At 33.0% G+C, this 23,931-nt stretch overlaps 1 protein-coding gene across 1 annotated transcript in view; it reads left to right on the top strand.

Moving 5' to 3' along the window:
* Window positions 1-23,931, top strand: part of LOC114330900 (juvenile hormone esterase-like) — a 75,659-nt gene that overhangs the window by 24,972 nt on the left and 26,756 nt on the right. Inside the window, exons 3-5 of the mRNA XM_028280333.2 lie at window positions 7,043-7,180; window positions 15,530-16,063; window positions 22,311-22,643. Of these exons, the coding sequence (XP_028136134.1) occupies window positions 7,043-7,180; window positions 15,530-16,063; window positions 22,311-22,643 (1,005 nt within the window). The remainder of the gene's footprint in view (window positions 1-7,042; window positions 7,181-15,529; window positions 16,064-22,310; window positions 22,644-23,931) is intronic.

Below are 23,931 nucleotides of genomic sequence, written 5' to 3'. Positions count from 1 at the left end.
GAGACAGTAAGCCAACAACATAAGCTGCTTGTTCTGGACATCGACGTAAAAAGCGAAAGTAAACAAAAATATCGGAGAAGACCACAAAAAATCAAGTGGTGAATGCTAAAAGATGAGAAGGAAGGTCTATTCAGGGAAAGAATAGTAGAAAAAATATGCTGGAACATGAAAGGAAGCCCTAACACAATTTGGAGAAAAATGGCCAATATTATTAGAGAGTCGGCTGTTGAAATACTTGGGAAAATGTCAGGAAAGAAGTTTGAGGATAAACAGACTTGGTGGTGGTCAAATGAAGTACAAAGAAAAATAAAAGAGAAGAGAAAATTATATAAAAAGTGGCAAGAAACCAGATCGGACATAGATCTTCAAAACTATATGATCGCCAAAAAGGAAGCAAAAGTAGCAGTAGCAAAAGCTAAAGCAGAAGCATATTCAAACCTATACGATCAACTTAATACTAGGGAAGGCGAAACGAAGATATAAAATAGCCAAACAGAGAGCAAAGAAAACAAAAGATTTTAATCAGATTAGATGTATCCGAGATGAAAATAATAAAATACTAGTTCACGAAAGGGATGTCAAAAAGAGATGTAGAAAGTACTTTGACAGCTTATTAAATGAAGAATTTGACAGACAGCCTGTAGAGTCAACGGAGACAGTAGCAGCAATGGTCACCAAAATAACCAACGAGGAAGTGGCTCAAGCGCTTCAAAAAATAAAGAATGGAAAAGCGGTAGGACCAGATGATATTCCTGGGGAAGTATGGAGAGCATTGGGAGAGTCAGGAACAAGGTGGCTAGCAGGTCTATTTAATAGAATTATGGAAGTTGGACAAATGCCAGACGAATGGAGAAGCAGTATACTGGTACCTGTTTACAAAAACAAGGGAGATATACAACAATGTATAAACTACAGGGCTATAAAACTGCTTAGCCACACCATGAAAACATGGGAAAGAGTAATTTATAGACGGATACGTGAAGAGACCGAAATATCCGAGAATCAATTTGGCTTTATGCAGGGTAGATCAACAACAGATGCAATTTTCATTATAAGGCAGTTGATGGAAAAATACAGGAGTAAAGAAACAAACGCTCATATGGTATTCATTGATCTTGAGAAAGCATATGATAGAGTTCCTCGAGAGATTCTGTAGTGGGCACTCAATAAGAAAGGAGTTCCTGGTGAATATGTAAAGATTGTGAGGGATATGTATGAGGGAGTAACGACTAGTGTTAGGACAGGTATGGGAGAGACTGATAAATTTCATGTGAAAGTAGGATTACATCAAGGTTCTGTGCTTAGTCCGTATTTATTCTCATTAGTTTTGGACCAGATAACAGCGAAAATACAGGGTAACATTCCATGGTGCTTAATGTATGCTGATGATGTCTTGTTAGTAGGAAATAGTGAAAGAGACTTAGAACAAAAACTGGAACAGTGGAGAAAAGCTCTGGAGGAAAAGGGTTTAAAACTTAGTAGGACAAAAACAGAGTATTTGGAATGTTCATTTAAAGATGGATCTACTACAAATAAAATGGTATCTTTGTATGGTGAAATGATTGTAAAAAGCAATAGTTTTAAGTACCTAGGATCGGTATTACAGAGTAATGGAGAAATAGATGGAGATGCATGCAGTAGAATTAGGGCTGGATGGATGAAGTGGAAAGAAGCGAGTGGTGTGTTGTGTGACAGAAAAATCCCAATGAATCTGAAGGGAAAATTCTATAAAACAGCCATAAGACCAGCTATGATGTACGGAACTGAATGTTGGGCAGTGAAAAAGAAAGAGGAACAGCGAATGAATGGGGCGGAAATGAGAATGCTTAGATGGATGAGTGGAGTGACAAAGAAGGATAAAATTAGAAATGAGTATATTAGGGGAAGTCTAGGTGTGGCACCAATTGATGACAAAATGAGAGAGCATAGGTTAAGATGGTTTGGTCATGTTCAACGTCGAGACGTTAACCACCCAATACGAAGAATAGCTGAAGTGCAGATTCCTGGAAGGAGTAGGAGAGAAAGGCCAAAGAAGACTTGGGTGGAGACGATAAGGCAGGACATGTTGGTAAAGGGGATTAACATTGATATGGCTCAAGATAGAATTGTATGGAGAAATGCAATTAGAGAAGCCCACCCCGCATAGGGATAAGGCAAAGGGAATGATGATGATGAATTGTAAGAAGAGAAGTTATTGAATGGCCAGCAGGATCCCCGGATTTGACACCTCTAGATGATTTTTATGGGGTTATTTTAAAAGCAAAGACAGACTATCTAAGGCTAGTAAATAGGCCACAGACTATTTAAGAACTGAAAGGTATAATTACAGAAGAGATGACATTAACTACTCTGGAAAGGGTCTATAAAATGACTGTGATTTTTAATTTCAAATATCTCATACAAAAGATAGTTTTTGTTTATTATAAGGGACCTTAGATCCTCGGTAATAAAGCAACCTTTCATTTTGCGTTTAAATTTTTCAAAAATATTTATTAGTTTTATCAGGATTTGAAAAACCTTGAGAGCTAAAGGTAACTGAATCATGAAAATTGAAATTCAGGATTGGACATCCTGTACGTTTTTACATTTTTGGATTCTCTTCGATATCTTATTTCTTAAAATATGCTGTTTTACAAATTTTATACGGGGTAGTTTTATTTTTTGTACAACAGGATTAGTCAAAAAGTCAATTTCTACTGATTTTTTAAACTGTCAACTTACTGTGCTTATATACATTTTCTGACGTTTCACATATTACTAGACGTTTCGAGATTTTTCGATGACATCTCGAATATTCTAGATCTAATTTAGTTTTACATTTTAGTTTAATACTTTTTATATCTATTTAATTTATGTATACAGGGTGTCCAGAAACTCTACCGACAAACGAAGACAGGAGATTTCTCAGATAATTTTAAGACATTTAACCCAATTCACCTAGTACGAAAATGCTTCCTAAGGGAGCTAGAGATCTTTGAAGATGGCGTCATGTAATTAGTTTTTCTTAAATACCTCCAGAACGCTTCTATTTAGAAAAACGAAAATTTGTATGCGTATTTAATTTTCAGAAATCAATTGATTCCATCCATTGCGAATTTCTAGTACCAGTCATAGGCGTCCGTTTTGGGTAGGGCAACGGATATTTTATCGCCTAACTTTTTTGTCTTGAATTTTTAAGCATTTTTGACTCTGAATTATTAAATTGTGAGGTATTCTAGTACTAAAAGGTACTCTTACTTTAAGTCGATAGGGTACACAGTTTTCTAGAAAAATCCATTTGAAAATTTTTCGTTCTTTGAATTTCAAAAAAAAATAAAAAAAAACTATTTAGAAAGATGAAAACTGGTACATTTATTTATATTCCAGAGATTAATCGATTTCATTAATGGCGAATTTCTAGTACCGGCCATAGGCGTCCGTTTTGGGTAGGTCAAAGTTATTTTATAGCATAACTTTATTGTCTTTAATTTTTAAGTATTTTTGACACTAGATTATTCAATTATGAGATATTCGAGTACTAAAAGTTACTCTTGCTTTAAGTTGGTAAAATACATCGTTTTTTAACTTTCTTCAATTTTTCTTTTCAAATTCCCTAAACTAAGAATATTCAAATCGATTTTTCTAGAAAACGGTGTGTCCTACCAACTTAAAGTAAGAGTACTTTTTAGATCCAGTATCAAAAATGCTTAAAAGTTGAAGACAAAAAAGTTATGCGATAAAATAACCGTTGCCCTACCCAAAACGTACGCCTATGACCGGTACCAGAAATTCGCAATAGATTAAATCGATTCATTTCTGGAAAGTAAATATATATACAAATTTTCATTATTCTGAATAGAAGCGTTCTGGAAGTATTTAAGAAAAACTAATTACATGGCGCCATCGTCAAAGAGCTCTAGCTCCCCTAGGAAGCATTTTCGGACTAGGTGATTTGGGTAAAATTATCTTAAAATTATCTGAGGAATCTCCTGTCTTCGTTTGTCGGTAGAGTTTCTGGACACCCTGTATAAAATAAACATGTTAACATCTGGTCATTTAAAGCATACCTACCAATATGTTTTATTCGTGAAATTAACCCAAAAATATAAACTTAAATATGCAGCGACTGACCCAGAGTGGGCGGCTGCAAACAGCGACGGACCCAAAATGGGCGGTTGAACAAGAGGCCCTCTAAATGGGTGTTATGGCGTTCAGGACTAAACAACCGAACACATGTAAAAACCGAAGGAATTATGAAGAAAAATGGCAAAATGAAAAGTCGCGGAAAATATCCCCGGGTGGTAATCCACACCTCTCTAAGAGTGAGTTAAGAGTGAGTGGGCAATTTTGCTATAGATCTTCAGAGTCCAGTTAAAAACATCAGCTAGACAAAAAAAAAGAAGAAACAGAGAAAAATCAAGATGGAACATGGAATATTCAAGGATGGAACACAACATACAAGGAACTCTTAATAGAAATCATAAAGATGAATGTCGACAACTATAAGTGAAACTAAGAAAAAGGGAAACGGCATAGACGAAATCGGAGATATAATACACATATGGAGTGGAGTTGATAAAGATAAAAGAGCAAAAGCAGGAGTAGGAATTCTTATTAAGAAAAAGTATAAACGGAACATCAAATCATGGGAGCTTATAAATGAAAGAATTATAAAAGTCCATATCACCTTATTCGGCAGAGATATAGTTGTATTAGGAGTATATGGTCCAACAGATGACAGTAACATCAAGGAAAAGGAAAACTTCATGGATACGTTACAAGGTGAAATCATAAAGGTCAAAAAAACAAAAGAAATATTCATCGCAAGAGATCTGAATGGTACAGTTGGGAAAAAAGAAAATGACCAAACAATTAGAAGATTTGGAGAAGACGTTGGAAACGACAATGGAAAAAGATTCACAGTACTATGTGAGATGAACGGACTCAGAATCACCAACGGCTTTTTTGAACATAAAAAAATTTATAAGTACAGATGGATTCAAGAAACAAGAAACCTTAAGTCAATAATAGATTACGTTATACTGAAGAAAGAAACCACAATGCGAATAAGGGACATAAGAGTACAAAGAGGAGAAGAATGCGGCAGCGACCATAGCCTACTGATAGCAAGATCAGAACTACCATGGGTACACCAAAGTGCACAGAGTAACCAAGAACCACCTAAAGAATTACCAACAGAAAAAAGACTGAAGATACACTTACTTCAGGACGACTCCATAAGAAACTTGTACCAAAGAAGATTAGATCAGAAGCTAGTTGAATTTCGTTTTGAGGAGAATATCAACAGTACATACGAACACATAAGAGAAAGCATGATACAAGCAGGTCTGGAAGCGCTAGTAGACATAGAAAATACAAGAGATAAAAATTAATTAAAAATGGGAATTCCACGAAGACTCCTTAGAGAAAATAAAAGAAAAAAAGAACTGTACCATAAATACCTAAGCACAAAAGATCCACAAGACCTCCGTAAATATAGAGATAAGAACAGAGAAGTTAGGGCTATTACAACGAAAGAAAAAAATTAACAATGGTAAAGGTCGTGTAGAAGTATAGAACAGAATATGGGAGGAACAAGAAGTTCAGAAGCCTGGAAAATTTTAAAATCGTTATGAACTAAGAGGAAAGAGAAAACTTTCATACAATACATACAAGATGACGAGTGGGAGAATCACTATAAAAATCTACTGATAGAGCAAAAATCAGTATTCAGCATCGATGGAGACGAACAAAAATTTGAAGACCACAGAGGAAGAAAAAATATTCATAACAGAAAAGAGATGAAACAAGCAATAAATTCCATGAAGAACAATAAAGCTGGAGGACCAGGAGGAATTGTGGCGGAACTAATCAAATACAGAACACAGAAATTAAGAAGAATGATATGCCGAATCATGGAAAGAGCAATAAATGGAGGGGACATCCCTAAACAATGGCAGGAGCCTACAGAACATCGATATACAAAAAAGGAAACAGAAAACATTGCAAAAATTACAAGGGGATAATAACCGTAATCGCTACAATGGGAAGACTGTATGGCAGGATCCTCAGGAACAGAATAGAGAAAAATATAGAAGGTAAAATCGGAGAAGAACAAGCATGTTTCACAGCAGGGAAAACATGTCTAGATCATAAAAAGAGCTAAGAACAAAGATATACACATGGTGTTTATAGACCTTAGGAAGGCATACGACACCGTGCCAAGGAAAGAACTGTACAAAGCAATGACTAAAATAGGGATACAACCTAACCTAACACCAGCCATCAAGAACATGTACAGTGGAAATGAAGTAAATATAAAAATCGGAAACAAGGTAGTTGCTAACTTCAAAACAACAAAAGGATTATTACAGGGATGCCCAACGTCACCTACTCTATTTATGTACTCTAACGACAGACAGACGGATAGACTGTCATGAAACCGGAAGTATATATTTGTTCTCGTCTTTCAAATGCTCTTCGAACAATATACCACTTGTACTATTCTGGTGACTTTAAAACAGTACTTCTGGTCGCATTTCTAAAACCGGAAGTAGTAGGTCAAATTTATTACCTTTAGTACCATCCTTAGATTATAATCTATCATTCGACACCTCATTTCTCATTCTACCTGATATAATGACGGAGGAGTTATATTCTCTGTCGGACGGAGAGACGGACAGACAGCCTAGGCCAAATTTCTCACCTTTAGTATCATCCTTGCATTATAAGCCTTCATTTGATACCTCATTTATCATTCTACCTGGTATAATGACGGAGGAGTTATATTCGCGGTCAGACGGACAGACGGACAGACAATCAAGGTCAAACTCACCTTTAGTACCATCCTTGGATTATAAGCTTTCATTTGACACCTGATTTGTCATTCTACCTAGTATAATGAAGGAGGAGTTGTGTTCACAGACAGACAGACGGACAGACGGACGTGGATAATTCAAAGGTTTCACATTTTTTCAAAATTGGGTGAAAAAAAAGTTCTGCGGAATAAATGGAGATGGTGATATTAATTATTTAATTTTTTACACCTTATATTGATTTTTAGGCACCTTTACCAGTTGAACCATGGGAAGGAATAAAAAAAGTTCTCACAGAAGATAAACTTTCATTCCAGAAGAATCCTCTTCTGAACACATACTTTGGACAGGAAGATTGTTTGTCTCTTCATGTGTTTACAAAGAAAGTAAGTACTCATTCTGCCGGTTTTACACTATTAACTAAAAGCTGCTTTGTATACAGGGTGTTTCATTTTTCAATATTGGAAATATTGTTGCTGCAGATTCCTGGGCTCAAAATGTTTAGGTTCAACCCAAAACAGCTAGTCCGAAAATGCTTCCTAAGGGAGCTAGAGCTCTTTGAATATGGCGTCTTGTAATCAGTTTTTTTAAATACCTCCAGAACGCTTCAATTTACAAAAATCTCTATGACTGGTACTATGATAGAGTTTAGCAATTTATGGAATTGATTTATTTCTGTTAAACTTGGTTAAACCTATTAGGTGATTTGGGTTAAACCTCAATTTTTTGAGCCCAGGAATCTACAGTTAAAATATTTCCAATCAGTAATGAAACGCCCTGCATGTAAGCGGTTTTGTTACAGCCTTGTATCCGTATCTCCATGATTCCTTAATCTCATTATAATATAACTGTGTATTAACTTACCCCTTTAAAATCGCTTTGTTATTTTAGTATTCTACGTTGTTATAGGTCTTCTTCTCTTTCTTTCTTTCGGAGATTCTTATTTCAGATCATCATCTATGCCAATGTGTTTGTATTCATCTTTCCCACGTGCCCGTAGCAAAGTAGTTGTTTTTTTTTCTCCATCGCATCCATCAATATGACTTCATCAACTTACATTTAAATGACTTAAAACTAAGATTTCCAAGAGTCAAAAAATAATAAAAGAAGTAGCTGTGGTTAGATTTATTTTCATTGTTTCGTCCGTGGAGTAGCGGCATAATCGCTGGCCTCATACGCCAGTGCACGTGGGTTCGAGCCTTGCCAAAGACAAACCATTTTCATTTCTAATAATAACACGAGCCGTCTCACCGTGCCTCGGAGAGCACGTTAAGCCGTCGGTCCCCCTCTCTCTCTTGTCGTTTCCCCATTACTGAGGATCGTGATTTCTTCCAATATTCCTAAAAATGTTTCTCCATTGGTCTCTATCTTCAGCTGCTCTAAGAGCTTCGCAGAATGAGTTTCCAGCTGAATGCTTTATTTGGTCAGACCATCTAGTTGGTGATCGTCCTCTTGATCTTCTCCCCGGAACGTTTCCAGAAACAATTAATCTCTCCAAACTGTGGTCGCCTCTGCGAACCACGTGACCAAAGAATTGCAGAATTCGTTGCAGACATATTGTGGACAGTCTTTTTTAATATTGAGTTGGTTTAGAATGGAAACGTTTGTCCTATGAGCAGTCCAAGGTATGCGCACCATTCTTCTCCAGCACCACATCTCAAAAGCATAAATTTTTTGGCGCTCGCATGCGCGAAGCAAGTCTCTGCTCCGTATAGAAATATTGAGAACACAAGGGCATTCACCAGTCTCATCTGGATATTTTGAGAGATAGATCTGTCTTTTTAAACTTTAGTTAGGCGACTCATCGCATTTTTTGCCATACCAATACGTCTTCGAACTTCTGCTTCACAGTTACCATCGTTAGTTATACTAGACCCGAGATAGACAAAGGTGTTTACTATCTGGTAGTCCTGTAACATGTTAGTCAGTTGAATAGTGTCGAATCTGTCGACCACCATTATTTTTGTCTTAGCTTTATTGATTTTCAGACGAACTTTATTGCTTTCGTACTCAACTCTTCGCAGAAGATCAAACATTTTTTGCTCATTTGCTGCTATAAGTGTAGTGTCATCAGCAAATCTTAAATTGGAGATTTTCCTACCAGCTACTGTTACTCCACCGGCCCATCCTTCTAAAACCATCCTCATGACATGTTCACCATAAATGTTAAATAAGTCAGGTGACAACACGCATCCTTGTCTAACACCTCTCTCGGTCTTGAATTGGTTTGAGAACTTCTGATCTAGTCGTACTGTCGCTATATTAGACTGGTACAGATTTTTAATAAGTGTCACCAGGTGCATTGGTGTGCCCATTTCTATTAAAATTGACCACAGATTTATCCAGCTTACACAATCAAATGCCTTTTGGTAGTCAACGAAGCATATAATTATAGGTACTTGAAATTCTCTAGACTTTTCAACGAGTTGTCTTAGGTTCAGGATTTGTTCCCCTTGTACCTTTACCCTTTACAAACCCCGCTTGTTCCTGAGGTATTTGGTAATGTAGATAGGTTTTTAATCTGTTTTTGATGATATGCAACAAGATTTTACTAGCATGTGTTATTAGTGACAGTGTGCGGTAGTTTTCACATCTGGTAGTAGTTCCTTTTTTGTGTAGTGGGATATAAATTGAGGTACACCAATCAGATCGGTCCCCCTGGGCTAGTGTAAATCGGCACTAGTTACCTAAAACAGGGTTAAAGATGTAAATGGCGCCGGAACTGTCCGAAAGGATCTCCCCGGCAAAAATGCCATACGATATTATTATCATATTGTTTCGTCTATATTGGTTCAAAAACCATATTTATATACTTGGCTCTAAAATGTTAATAATTAAATATTGTACTGGCACAGCCTTTCCATATACAAGGTGCAGTCAACTAGTCTACAGGGTACCCTTATCAAAACTAACTGTAACTGTTTTAATGTACCGAGCACATAGTATAACTTAATTGAAAACAATTAAAAAAAAATGAATTAAAGCTACCTTATAGAAACTTATTAGCACAAATAGCGTCAGTCAGGGTAGTACCCAAATTCAGTCACAATACAATCTCATAAATTCCAATTTTTTAAAGTCTATAGCTTTCAAATACTGACTAGAAGCCAAATTACTAAGACTAGACACAACTGAATTGACTTCTGTAAACTTCAGTAGAATTTCTTCATTTAGTCAACATTTTTCGGATATGAATTCTAGTTATCAATGGCTCGTACGAATAAAAATGAGAACGTAGTTTATTCTCCAAATGTTGGAGTACCTACATACTCCACGCAGTAAGAACGAAAATCAGAAGTAGATACTCCACTTGAAGTAGATACTCCTATGTACAGTTAGTTGTGAGAATGTACTCATTTTTGATATGAATAAAATATTTTATTGCTCTCTAGGGTGAGAATCTACTCCGTAAATTTGGAGTCTAATAGTTACCAGATTTCAGTTTGATCTTGGCAAAGCTATGGCTGAGTTCATGTTTAATATGCGTTCAAAAAAATATTATAAACCAAGAAGAAGTACCTACGTGTGATCGTGACTTTAGTGTTATATCGATTAAATAAAGAAAATGAATATATCATGGTGATGAATATATCATTCGCAACGGATATCACAGTATCAACGTTCAAGCCACTTACAATGCAGATGAATAGTTTGCAGGCTTGGTGCATCATGACCAGGATCCGTCCATGATTCACGGATATGGAGCAACTCACAAATTTGTAACATTCCTAAAAATGAGCTTGGTAGGTCAAATGCAAAAATTTTAGGAGATGGAGGTTATGCTGTAGCACCGTGGTTAATGGTGCCCTTTAGAAATCCAAATACACCTGCAGAGCTTACTTATAAAAAAAATTATTTATAAAGGAGCGTGTATTAATTGAACGATGTTTTGGACAACTAAAACAACAATTTCCAACGATATGAAAATTAAATAGAGAGTATCTACTCTTATGTACTGTGACTAGAAACTAGAGATGTTGAAAAAGTATCTATTCGTTACAAAGTAGGTACTTGTTACTTACGGATACCGAAAGTAACGATTACTATACAGAGAGGCAAATCGTTACTTTGATTACTCTGATTACTTCGTACCAATAGTATCAGAGTGAGTAACGACTATTGTATATACATCTAGAACCAGTACACTTGATTACTTTCTACCAATCGTATCCCAGCGAGTAACGGACGGGACCAGTATTTTACGAGTGCTATCGAATATCGTTATCGGTACGAAGCGTTTTAAGGGTGTGAGGGTAAGGAGAAGATAGAAGATGAAAGAGAGGGAGGTATAATGGTATACGTAAAATATGTAAGGTATGTCACTAAAAAAGATCGAATGCGAGAACCCTATATTTTTATCTAGATCTGTGAAGGACGTTGTTATATCGGAATACCTACACAAAATACCTACCTACTGAGAAATACGATTCTCGATATGATTACCGGTACTAAATACAAAAGTAACAAAAGTAGCCATAGTAATCAAATCCATGATACTATAAATAACATGTTATTTATAGTATTATGATCAAATCATTTTTATCCCTTAAAGTCCTTAAACAGATCGGTGAAGGTCGTTGTTATATCGGAATACCTATACAAAATACCTACCTATTGAGAAATTCGATTCTCGATATGATTACCGGTACTTAAATACAAAAGTAACAAAAGTAATCAAAGTAACGAATAGGTACGGTAAATGATTACTATATACAAAAGTAACGATTTGTAATGAATACCTATTCGAAAGTAACTATATAGGCCAATTAAGTTAGGTTTTTACTAGACATAACGGAAAAGACGAGGTTTGACAGTTGAAATGTGTAGTATGAGATATTACAAAAGGACTACTATCTTGGAATTCATCAATTTTTTAGTGGAACAATTTTTAAATAAACAATCAAAACGTCAAACTTAGTTTTTTGCTCATAACTTAAAAACTTGTTTACTTAGAAATTTGACGTCCACAGGTAGCTTTTTCAAAAAAAAAGATACATCGAATGAGATACGCTAAATGAAAATCGGTTAATAAACAAAAAAGTTATTGCAAAACGGATGACAAAATCAATGTTTTTGAATATTGTTTAATAACAATTTTATTGTTTATTAAAATATGTTTAAATATACCTAATATTGAGGGAATTATGGTGTTTGAATGGTGTGCAAAAAATGGTCCAGATCTGTTAAACAGTTTTCGCAAAATTAAATTTGTTTATAAATTTTTTTGAAAAACGAGCTAATTTCTGAGGCTGGTCTTGTTAATATGGCCGAATGTATCTCAATAATCCAGGGCTCATTTCCTTCGTTTAGACGTATACTAATAGCCTATGAAAAAAAAGTAAAAAAAAATTACATCTACGTACACAAAATTATTTGTTAATAAATAGCAGTTTTTAAGCTTAAAAACAATTACAATAATTTCGTAGAAATTAGATAAAATTAAATGGCAATAAAAAATACGGAAAGCTGGTTAAATACACAACTTCTAAAAAAATTTTAGGTTCTACGACCCTTGGGGTCTGAGGTGGCCCCTTTTTTTGAAAAAATCACTGTTACGTTAATTAACAACATTAAGAGCTGAAATTAACCAATCTTTTATAAGAAAAGTCAAAGTTTTTAACAAAGTTTCTAGCAAGAAAAAATAATATAAATTGTTTAAACAGAACTGTTATAAACAAAGAGTGTTTTGCGTTCCAACTAAATTAAAAAATAGCCGGCGTAGTCGACTGACTGAATCGTGAGCGCGGTTGGCGACTGGCAGCAACCCCTAAAATTACGTTATACCGACCACAAAAATCAACTTTAAGGTGAATGACAAATTTTTGGTCATTCCTTATGTTTTCGAGGTCTCTGAATCCGAATATGCAGTTTATTTTTTTCTAGAATTAGTGGAACATGTTCAAAAATCAAATTTTATGCAAAAATGCGAAAAATCAATTTTGATGATTTTTCAATTTTAACTGACTGTATTTTTGGTCGCTGTAAATATTTCCTTTTGAAAATTTTACTGTGTTATCTTTGAAGTATTTAGATAACAATGAGATTTGTCCAAAATGATTAAACACATTAAAAGAGAAGTTGTTAATTTTTAAACATTTTGTCGTCAGATTTCGTTAGTTTCATGTTTACTTAAAAAAGTTGAGTGAAAAACTTTTTAGTTTATAATTTTAACTAACATAGAAATAAAACATAATTCATGAAGAAGTTTTCCAAAAAAATTTAATTTAAAATATGCAATAAGAAAAATGTTATGTGACTTTATAGCGAGCGGCACACCCCAAAAAAAGCTTATTTCTCGAGATACTGATACTAATTTTGGTCGCACTTTATATTTTTGATGGTTCTGAAAACGAAAATTACGGTTGTTTTGAATAAAAAAATCACGTTTTTTGCGTTTAACTTGCTACAACTCTGTTCCACTTAAATTTTTTTTCTGAAATTTTTTTAGTATATATTTCTCACCTTTCTGAAGCCAGCGGGACCTGCTTCAATATTTCTGTCTTGCTATAAAGAAAGTTATAAATTATTTGAAGTAAAAAATGCAGATTCTTGAATTGCAAAGTTTAATCGCAAAAGTTGAGTGACAAAATTTGAAATTTAGCTGTTTAATTAATTTTATGTTAACATCTAGAGTACAGAGAACAAAATAATTTATAGAAAAAAAGTGGTGTAACTTTTAATTTTAAGAAAAACGTGATTTCATTTTTTTTTGTTTTTAGGGTAAAATTGCGATTTTGACAATGTTTCCCCATCTAAAATTCAAAATAAAACTCATTTTCGTTTTCAGCACCAGCAAAAACATAAAGTAAGACCAAAATTATCCATTCACCACACTGTGGTTGATATCTCGAGAAATAAGCATTTTTTTGGGGAGTACCACTCGTCTATAAGGTCGCGTAACTTTTTTTCTGTTGCATATATTGACTTGGAATTTTTCAGAAAACTTCTTCAGGATCTATGTTTTAATGCTGCGTTGATTAAAATTATAAACTAAACAGTTTGTCACCCAACTTTTATAAGTAAACATAAAACTAATGAAAAAAGTGTTTAAACAATTTTCCACCCGCGGTAGCTCTTGGTACCCTCTGGATTTGTTATAAGGGACTTTTTTTTGAGTAAGTTTGTGCAAAAATACGAATGGGAATAATTTACCTAACGGGGTCTACGATACAGCCTGGACTACACACGGATTCAAAATAGAGAAGAAAAAATGGCCTATATCTACCAATCGTGTTCTACTGTACCAAGTTTACTATTATTTTTATCTATGGTACCACATTAAAATAATAACATTTATCTTATTTTCATTGCAAAATTATCCAAAACAAAGCAGCTAATGGGATGTATAAACCTTTTTTGAAGTGGCCTTTTTATTGTTATTTTTTAAATTTAATTATTTAAAATATAATTTTACTAAATAAATGTGCAACATAATAATATTCATAAAATTCAAGTTTCTACCAAAATATATAAATATAATATTAAGCTTCAAATCCGGTATACTGTCAATGTTAAAAATGGGCTGCAACGGTCTAGCGAATGGTAGTCCGCGAATTTATTCTCATTCGGCTACGCCCATTATTTTTTTTTTACTTTAGTCGGAACGCAAAATACTCTTTGATTATAACACTCCTGTTTAAACAATTTTTAATATTTTGTCTTGCTAAAAACTTTATTAAAAACTTTGACTTTTCTTATAAAAGATTGGTTAATTTCAGCTCTTAGTGTTGTTAATTAACGTAACAGTGATTTTTTCAAAAAAAGGGGCTATCTCAGACCCCAAGGGTCGTAGGACCTAAATTTTTTTTATATGTTGTGTATTTTAACCAGCTTTCCGTATTTTTTATTGCCATTTAATTTGATCTAATTTCTATGAAATTATTGTAATTGTTTTACGCTTAAAGACTACTATTTATTAACAAATAATTTTGTGTACGTAGATGTATTTTTTTTTTACTTTTTTTTTCATAGGCTATTAGGATACATCTTAACGAAGGAAATGAGCCCCGGATTATTGAGATACATTCAGCCATATTAACTGGACCATCCTTAGAAATTAGCTCGTTTTTCAAAAAATTTTAAAACAAATTCAATTTTGCGAAAACTATTTAACAGATCTGGACCATTTTTTGCACCCCATTCAAACACCATAATGCCCTTAAGTTTAGGTATATTTAAACATATTTTAATAAACAATGAAATTGTTATTAACAATATTCAAAAACAGTGATTTTGTCGTCGGTTTTGCAATACCTTTTTTGTTTATTAATCGATTTTCATTTAGCATATCTCATTTAATGTATCTTTTTGTTCTAAAAAAGTTACCTGTGGACGTCAAATCTCTAAATAAACAAGTTTTTAAGTTATGAGCACAAAACTTAGTTTGACGTTGTGATTGTTTATTTAAAAATTGTTCCACTAAAAAATTGACGAATCCCAAGATGGTAGCCTTTTTGTAATATCTTATACTACATATTTCAACTGTCAAACCTCGTCTTTTCAATTATGTCGAAAAACGGCTTATTTTTTACTAACTTGATTGATCTAATAGTCAACATCAGTACTAGAAACTCATCACATTAAAATATTTTTATTCATATGAAATGGAGAATGGAATATAAACTTTATGTTCATACTCATGAGAACACACTCGGAGTTTATACTCTATTTTTATTCATACCACTCATAATAGTATTTGAATAAAACTATGGTATTAAGTTACTGTTATGTTTTAGCTTCCCAGTGAAGAAACCAAATTGAAGCCTGTGATGGTCTTCATTCATGGAGGAGGTTTTATAGCCGGATCTCATGACACTAAGACACACGGCCCAGAACATCTTTTGACTGAAGACATAGTTCTCGTCACTATCACTTACCGACTGGGTCTATTAGGTTTTCTTAGTTTAAAAGACGAATCACTGGACGTTCCTGGAAATGCAGGTCTAAAAGACCAAGTACTGGCTTTAAAGTGGATCCAGAGAAATATAAGAAATTTTAATGGAGATCCCAATAACGTTACCATATTCGGAGAAAGTGCAGGAGCAGGTTCTGTTGAATATTTACTTTTATCTCCTTCAGCGAAAGGATTATTTCATAAAGCCATAATGCAGAGTGGGTCCACATTGAATCCGTGGGCTCTAGGAAATTTCCCACTTTCCGAGTTTGCCCAGTTTCATGGAAAAGCAAATATGACTGAAAAGGAACTTTTGAAAAGTTTGAGAGATATACCTGTTCAAGAGGTTTACGACCAACAAAATAATTTTGTGAAGGTAAGTACTTGATGGAATTTTACTTAACAAACTTTACACTAGATAGTATGTGTATAAGCTTTGCTCAATTATTCTTTTAAATTTGGAAAATCAATGTATGTTTAGCGAACTTCGCCGTGTTGTAGATATTCTGTAATAAAGATCGACAGGAAGATTTCGAACACAAACGTTATCAAACATGAAGTATCATGAGTATTATAGATCAAATTTTATTTAACTGAAGAACAGATTGTATTTTCTCCACATGTCTCCATCTATATAGGGTGAGGCAGATAACTGGCCTATTAGAAATATTTAGAGAACTAAAGGCAACAGAATCATGAAAATTGGAATAAAGGGGTTTTGAAGAATGATCTATTAAATGAAAATATTTTCATCTCTTTGCAATTTCCGGTTATAATTTCGTTTTTTTAATGGTTTGTTAAATGCTGTATATTTTTACATTTTTAGATTCTCCTCGATATCTTCTTTCTTAAAATATGCGGTTTTGTAATGTTATACAGGGTAGTTTAAAAGCTAATTACGTTTTTTTTGTTAATTTAGTAGCAACTTTCACACCCTGTAGAATTGTAGTAGTTGGATATCAAAAACTCTATTTATGTTAAAATGATTTTTAATAATCTACTATTATTAAAAATTATTAGTATAGCTAAATGTTAAATTTTAATATACAGGGTTGGTCGAAACTCGGAATGAGGATTTTCTGAATTTTCTTAAATGGAACACCTTGTATTTTAGTATTGCAATGAAAAGACATTTTATGGTACTTTTTTATTTCTTAAGCATTCCCTATACCTAAATGCTTTAATTTGTGCTTGATTGTTAATCGCGCCAAAAATGTTAACTACGTAGGTATTTTGATAGCTCAACTATTATTGGCAATTTTAAAGATCAGTCTAGATTAATATGTATTTATTTCCGAAAAATTATTTGTGATTGAATATTTTCACGGCCAACCTAATAAAATTTCACGTATTTTTTGTTGAAATTAATGTTTGGCTTGAATCACTAATAACTCACAAATTAAAGCAGTTAGGTATAGGGAATGCTTAAGAAATAAAAAAGTAGCATAAAATATCATTTCATTACAATAATAAAATATAGGGTGTTCCATCTAAGAAAACTCAGAAAATACTCTTTCCGAGTTTCGACCAACCCTGTATAGTACAATTCAACATTTAGCTATACTAACAATTTTTAACAATAGTAGACTATATTAAAAATCATTTGAACATAAATAGAGTTTTTGATGTCAAACTACTACAATTCTACAGGGTGTGAATGTTGCTAGGAAATTAAGAAAACAAGGTAATTATCTTTTAAACTACCCTGTATAACATTACAAAACCTCATATTTTAAGAAAGTAGACATCTAGGAGAATCCAAAAATGTAAAAATATACAGGATGTTCCATTTAAAAAAACGAAGTTATAAGTCACTTCCGGTATAACCGGAAGTATCAAATCGATGAAAATATTTTCATTAAAGAGATCACTCTTTAAAACCACTTCATTCCAATTTTCATGATTCTGTTTCCTTTAGTTCTCGAGATATTTCTAATAGGATTTTTATCTGCCTCACCCTGTATACAGTGAGCACGTAAAGATTGGAATAAATTCATTTTCTCGAGAATGAAGGACCATGGAAAAAAATCCCGAAACACGTCAATTTTCATTTTTAAATTGCGACCTATTGGCATATATATCATGCTAGTGACGTCAACCATCTGGGCGTGATGACGTCATCGATGATTTTTTTAAAGAATAGGAGTCGTGTGATAGCTCATTTGAAAGGAAATTCAATTCTATATTCAGTAATATAAATATTAACATAATTATTTATACATGGTGTCCAAAAATATTTTTTAATTAAATTAGATATTCTTATTGACATAAGAACAAGAATGTATGTAATTTATTTATTTCAAAATACATTTTACTGTTTTCAGAAAACAGAAAAAAAATGTTTATTTGAAAAATAAACATTGCTTTTCGCTTAAATTAAATGTTCAAACTGTCAAGAGGTAGGAGGATTGCTGCTTTAATATTGAAGTTTAGCAAAAAACAATATTTATTTATCAAATAAACATTTTTTTCTATTTTCTGATAGCAGTAAAATGTATTTTAAATTATAAATTACACACATTCGTCTTTGTCAATAAATTAAATTAAAAAAAAATTTTTGGACACACTGTATAAATAAATATGTTAATGTTGATACTACTGAAGTATAGAATAGAGAATTGAATTACCTTTTAAATGGGCTACTACACGACCCCTATTTTCGTTTAAAAAAATCATCGATGACGTCATCACGCCCAGATGGGTGACGTCACTAGTATGATATTATATGCCAAAAAGTCGTAAATTAAAACAAAAAATGGACCTGCTTCGGGATTCATTTCCAAAATTGCCCATTCATGAAAAAATGAATTTATTCCAACCTTTACGTGCTCATTGTAAAATATATACAGGGTGTTTGGTTAAGAATGGGCCATAGCTTAACCTTAGGTTCCTGAGGTTAAAATAGGTCGATTAAGGCTATTTTACCTTAGTACGAAAGTTGATAGTAACTGAAATACAGGGTGTCAAATTTAAACTTTTATTTTACTGTTTCTTGAATATTTTCTAACAAGCATGGGATAATAAAACGAAATTTGGTAAGCTGGGGTTTTTCGGGACAAATCTAAATTCATCACCAAAAATGATGTATTATCCAGAGGGCACCACATACGCCTTTCAGCGCTGATTTAATGGATTAAATTTTTTTTATTACCCACTCTACATACTTTTTGGATCATAACTTTTATTCTCTTAATATTTTTACTTCAAGAATGTATACTACATTCATCTCGCTAAACTCAAACGTTTTCGAGATAAACGCATTTTAAATCTGCGAGGCCCCATAATTTTTTGCATATCATTGTAGTTACACACGAAAAATAACTTAAAACCCAAAGAAATTTCCAAAAATGTATACAAAATTTTTTCAAATGGAATTTGCGATGCAATGCCATAAATATGAGAACTGGCACAAATATTATGGTTTCAAGTTGATTTTCGGGTGTAACTACAATGCTATTATGCAAAAAATTCTGGTGACTCGCAGATTTAAAATGCGTTTATTCCGAAAACGGTTGAGTTTAGCTAGACGAATGTAGTATATCTTTTTATTTTTTTATTTATTTTAACCTAAAACTTATTTTAATAAAAATAAATCTTTATCAGATGGAAATCTGATTCGTTTGCTACTGTCTGAAGTACTCATTTTAGAAAATTATTACAAATAAACTTAGTTTAAATGAAAGACAAACAAAAAACATAACATGAAAAGAAAATAGAGAGCTTATTTCAGTAACGTTAAACGTTATACGTTATTCTGCTCATGCGCATTAACAGAAAAATAAACGTATTATGTACTTTATTAGCGGATAAGGTATTCCCTTATTTAGGTAGAAATAAGGTTCACGTTATTAAGGGATTGCGCATTTGTAAGATTGCCAAATGCAATATATCTAAATCATAAAAAACGAAAAATAAAGTCATATGAGCTGAACAAAAGGCAACTAGAATAAAAAATATAGTAACGATGTATAAAATTGTAATCACAATTTGTTTTTCCTAAAAACTATCACGTAATAAACATATAATATAATTGAATATAATCTGCTTGGCAACCCCCCTGGTAGAACAATTCTAAATTGCACCATTTCTTGAGAAATCCAACACTTGACTGAATTGTCTTGTTAAATTAAGATGGATGTTTTGTGTTCTTAAAGTGGTAAATTGTCTTTGGTGAACGTCTTAATATATTTTCTTCCATTATGGCAAATAATTTAATAAAATGGGTTATAGCACACAACGACACAACTGCCGTTTTATACGTTACGTTTGCCGTTAAAAGGATCCAAAAACTATTTTAAGGAAACACGTTATCCCTTATTTATTACTCAATACGCATGACAAGTATAACGTTTTTCGTTTAACGTACGTCAAAAAGTAGAGGGTCTAAAAACCATTGACATATTAAGCGTAGACTCGGCATACTCACCAAAAAAGCGTAACGCGGAAACACCATGGAAACAGTCGATCGGTGGTCTATCTATCTCTTTTAATTAAACGAGCCCGCACATGTGACTGACTAAGATCCCTAATAACACAACACATTCCAGGAATGTGTCTAGAAGGTACACACAGGACATTGAAAACATTCCTGGAATGTCCCCAAAAGCACACGAACGTCTCTGGAAAGTCCCAGGAAAGTGCTGTGTCAGCATTTTAAACATTCCTTGAATGTCTTGTTGGAACATTCCATGAATGTCTACGAATGTTCTTTGAACATTCACAGTATATTTTTTAGACTGAATGTCTTGTTGAAACATTCCATGAATGTCTACGAATGTTCTTAGGACATTCAAAGTATATTTTTTAGACATTCTCTGAAATATATCGTCAGTGATGTGACAATACCTCCTATATATTTTTTCATGAGTTTTGCAGGAGAAGAAAAACATTTTTTAAGGTCACCTCATGTTTTCATACGTAAGTTTTGACTTGTTTTGTAGTAAATAGATAGTTAAATTTACTACAAAATATGTCAAAAAATATCATATTATGAAAACAGGAGGTGACTGTAAAAAAAGTATCTCTTACAAAACTCATGAAAAAACAAATCGGATGTATTATGTCTCATCAGCGACTATATCCAGGGACTGTCTAAAAAATAGACTGTGAATGTCCAAAGAATTTACTACAAACAAGTCAACAAATATATGAAAACAGGAGGTGGCCCAAACAAGTTTTTCATCTCCGACATGAAAAAGCAGATAGGAGGTATTGTCACATCACCGACGGTATACCAGAAGTATATATGTGGCCGTACCAAATAATACATCCTTGATAAATATAAACATTTTTATTGCACAAAATCTTGTCATATATTTTTTTCCATAATCATTACTACGATGACGATTCATTGTATTGAATTGTACATTACAATTACAATCTGGTCATAACTCTGACGAATGAGAAATTTTAATTTAACCTAAATTACTACTGTTCCTTAAAATGAAGAGCTTACCCCATAGCGTCTCTTATCTAATCTAACAGGCACACAAGCACTATGCCTGCTTTTCTAACCACACTATGTGGAAAAGGAAACCTAGCATTAGCGGCCACATTTCAATAACGGCCAATTGTTTTTTATTTTTAGTGGCCGTTATTGTCAGGTTTTACTGTACCAATAATATTTTATTAAATTATGAAATATTATTTAAATAAAAAATTTATAAACTTGATAAAAGACAGTTTGCTTAGAATTTACTCCTGTATCTAATTATGGGGTTATTTTTAATAAAATAGTGTTCACCCATGAGAAGGGGTAACATCCACCTCCAGGATAAAAGCGCAAGTTGGTACCACATCATTTTTGTTTCTTGAAGTATCCTCTAACTACTTACCAATTTTCATGAAAATTGATGGAGGTTCAACGAAATCAGGGATGAAAACCTTCAGTGACTGCCTTTTTGGAAATATAAAAGATTAATTTTTTTCGTGATTGTCGATTTGCTAATTTTCTGATTGTTGGTTGCTATAAGGTTTGAAAAATTAAAAAAAAATGTAATTTATGCACATAAATATAAAAAAAATATTTATTTTTCTTAATTAAACGAGATTACTTGCGCCATAATGCGGAAATCTGCATTTTTTAAAATTTAAAAAGTATTACACCCCTAAAATGCAAAAGCGCAAGTTGATGCTATATATCTTTTATTACTTCAGGTATCCTCTGACTACTTACCGATTTTCATGAAAATCGATGAAGGTTCAACAAAATAGGAAGTGAAAACTTACAGTGACTGCACTTTCAGAAATCTAAAAAATAATTTTTAAAAAAGGGGTGTATTTCACCCCTAAAATGCAAAAAGCGCAAGTTGGCACTATGTCACCTTTGTTCCTTGAGGTATCCTTTAACTACTCACCAATTTTTATGAAAATCGATGGAGGTTCAACGAAATCTGAGGTAATAACTCATATCCACATTCATTGACTCCACTACATATGCAATATTTGATTACTCTTGTATGTGTTATATTTATGTGAATATGTGAGCATCCTTTTTTCAATGCTGCGTTCTAAGTTTACATTTGTTCTTATCTTATCATATTAATAGCCAATATAAAACTTTTTTTGAACCTGGCTATTTTTACCAAGTTAGACAAACTAAAATTAGATTTTTTTTGTTATAGTCAAAAAAACGATTTTCAGACCTTTGTTTGATATCTCCAGTGATAGAAAAACCCAACCCAACAGCATTTTTAACAAAAAAACCTATCGACATCATTAAATCAGGGAAGTACAACGATGTGCCTGTGATAACTGGTTACAATGATGGTGAAGGTCTTTTTGCTGACATCATAGGGACACTTAAAATGGTTGATGCAGAAGTGATAACGGATACACCTCTCGAACAGATGCTGCCATACCAAATGAATTTTACAGATACACAGCAAGTCAAGCGATTAGTTGAGAAGTTAAGAAATTTTTATCGTCCAAAAGATGATCCTATTGGCCGAATTAATGTAAGTATTTTGAATCTAAAATATTCATTATAGACTAAGAGTTGGTACAGGTGAAATTTGCTAATTATTTTAGGCACGATAAGAGTCTATAACTTAAATAGTAGAACCTAAAACAAAACGTATCGTATTGTCCTTTTCATGAGCATTTTTCAGTGCGTAACAAATGATAGGAAAAAGGGTAAGTCCGTGATAATAAACATTTATGACATTTATTCTAACATGACATTTTAGTTAAATCTTGTTATATAGTTTCTTGCATTTATAAAATGGTATTTTCTTTGATTTGTACAGTCTTATAAATTATACAGATTATATTTGTAATATTATCTAATTAAAAATAATTATTTTTTTTATTATGGAGCCATCTATCGACTACTAGAATACCCAGGCAACCAAATAACGTCTACAAAACTTTGAAAAAACGTCATAATTATCACCAAACGACGTCATTTTATCACGTTGTTTAGACGTCGAAAATCACGTGAATATGTCCCACCATAAATCACGTCATTTTTATCACGTTTTAAATACGTGATATGAAAAACGTAGATTTACCGTCGATTTTGCGTCGTTTTTTAGATTTATTTTTCATTTTATGGTTTTAGAAATACACAATAATTAAATGGGCCCGCCGAATAACGTAAGCGCCACATGGTTTGTTTTTGAGAAGTAAAAAAAAGTTTTAATATTGTGATAATGTTGAGTTTATACATTTTAAAGGTGAGTAATACAGTTTGTATTTTGTATTTAAAAACTGTATCACTAACACTTAAAATGTATAAACTCACCATTATCACAATATTAAAACTTTTTCTTTGACTTCTCAAAAACAAACCATGTGGCGCTTACAAGGTTATTCTTTATTCGTATGGGCATTGTTGGTATTGCAATTTTTTCATTTAAGTAAAACCAAATGGAAGGCTATCAATTATCTTACTAAAGAGACTCACTACGTATTCGGAAGATATTCTAGGCGACTACCAATGCGGCTTTCGAAGTGGAAGGTCAACAGTAGATCAAATATTTACCATCCGACAAATATTAGAAAAAAACTGGGAATTCAACCGAGATGTACACCAAATCTTCGTAGATTTCCAGCAAGCATATGACTCGATAAAAAGAAGCAGACTATGGCTAGCAATGCTAGAAATAAGAATACCAAGAAAATTAGTGCAGCTCACTCAAATGTGCGTGGCAGACTCATATGCACAGGTAAAGATAGGAAACAGAACATCGATGCCATTTAGTATAACATCAGGGCTTAGACAAGGAGACCTTTTATCACCAT

This window comes from Diabrotica virgifera, chromosome 1, assembly GCF_917563875.1.
Source record: "Diabrotica virgifera virgifera chromosome 1, PGI_DIABVI_V3a".
Lineage (NCBI taxonomy): Eukaryota > Metazoa > Arthropoda > Insecta > Coleoptera > Chrysomelidae > Diabrotica > Diabrotica virgifera.
Note: the sequence above shows the minus strand (reverse complement) of the source record. Positions and strands in the feature narration are given on the sequence as shown.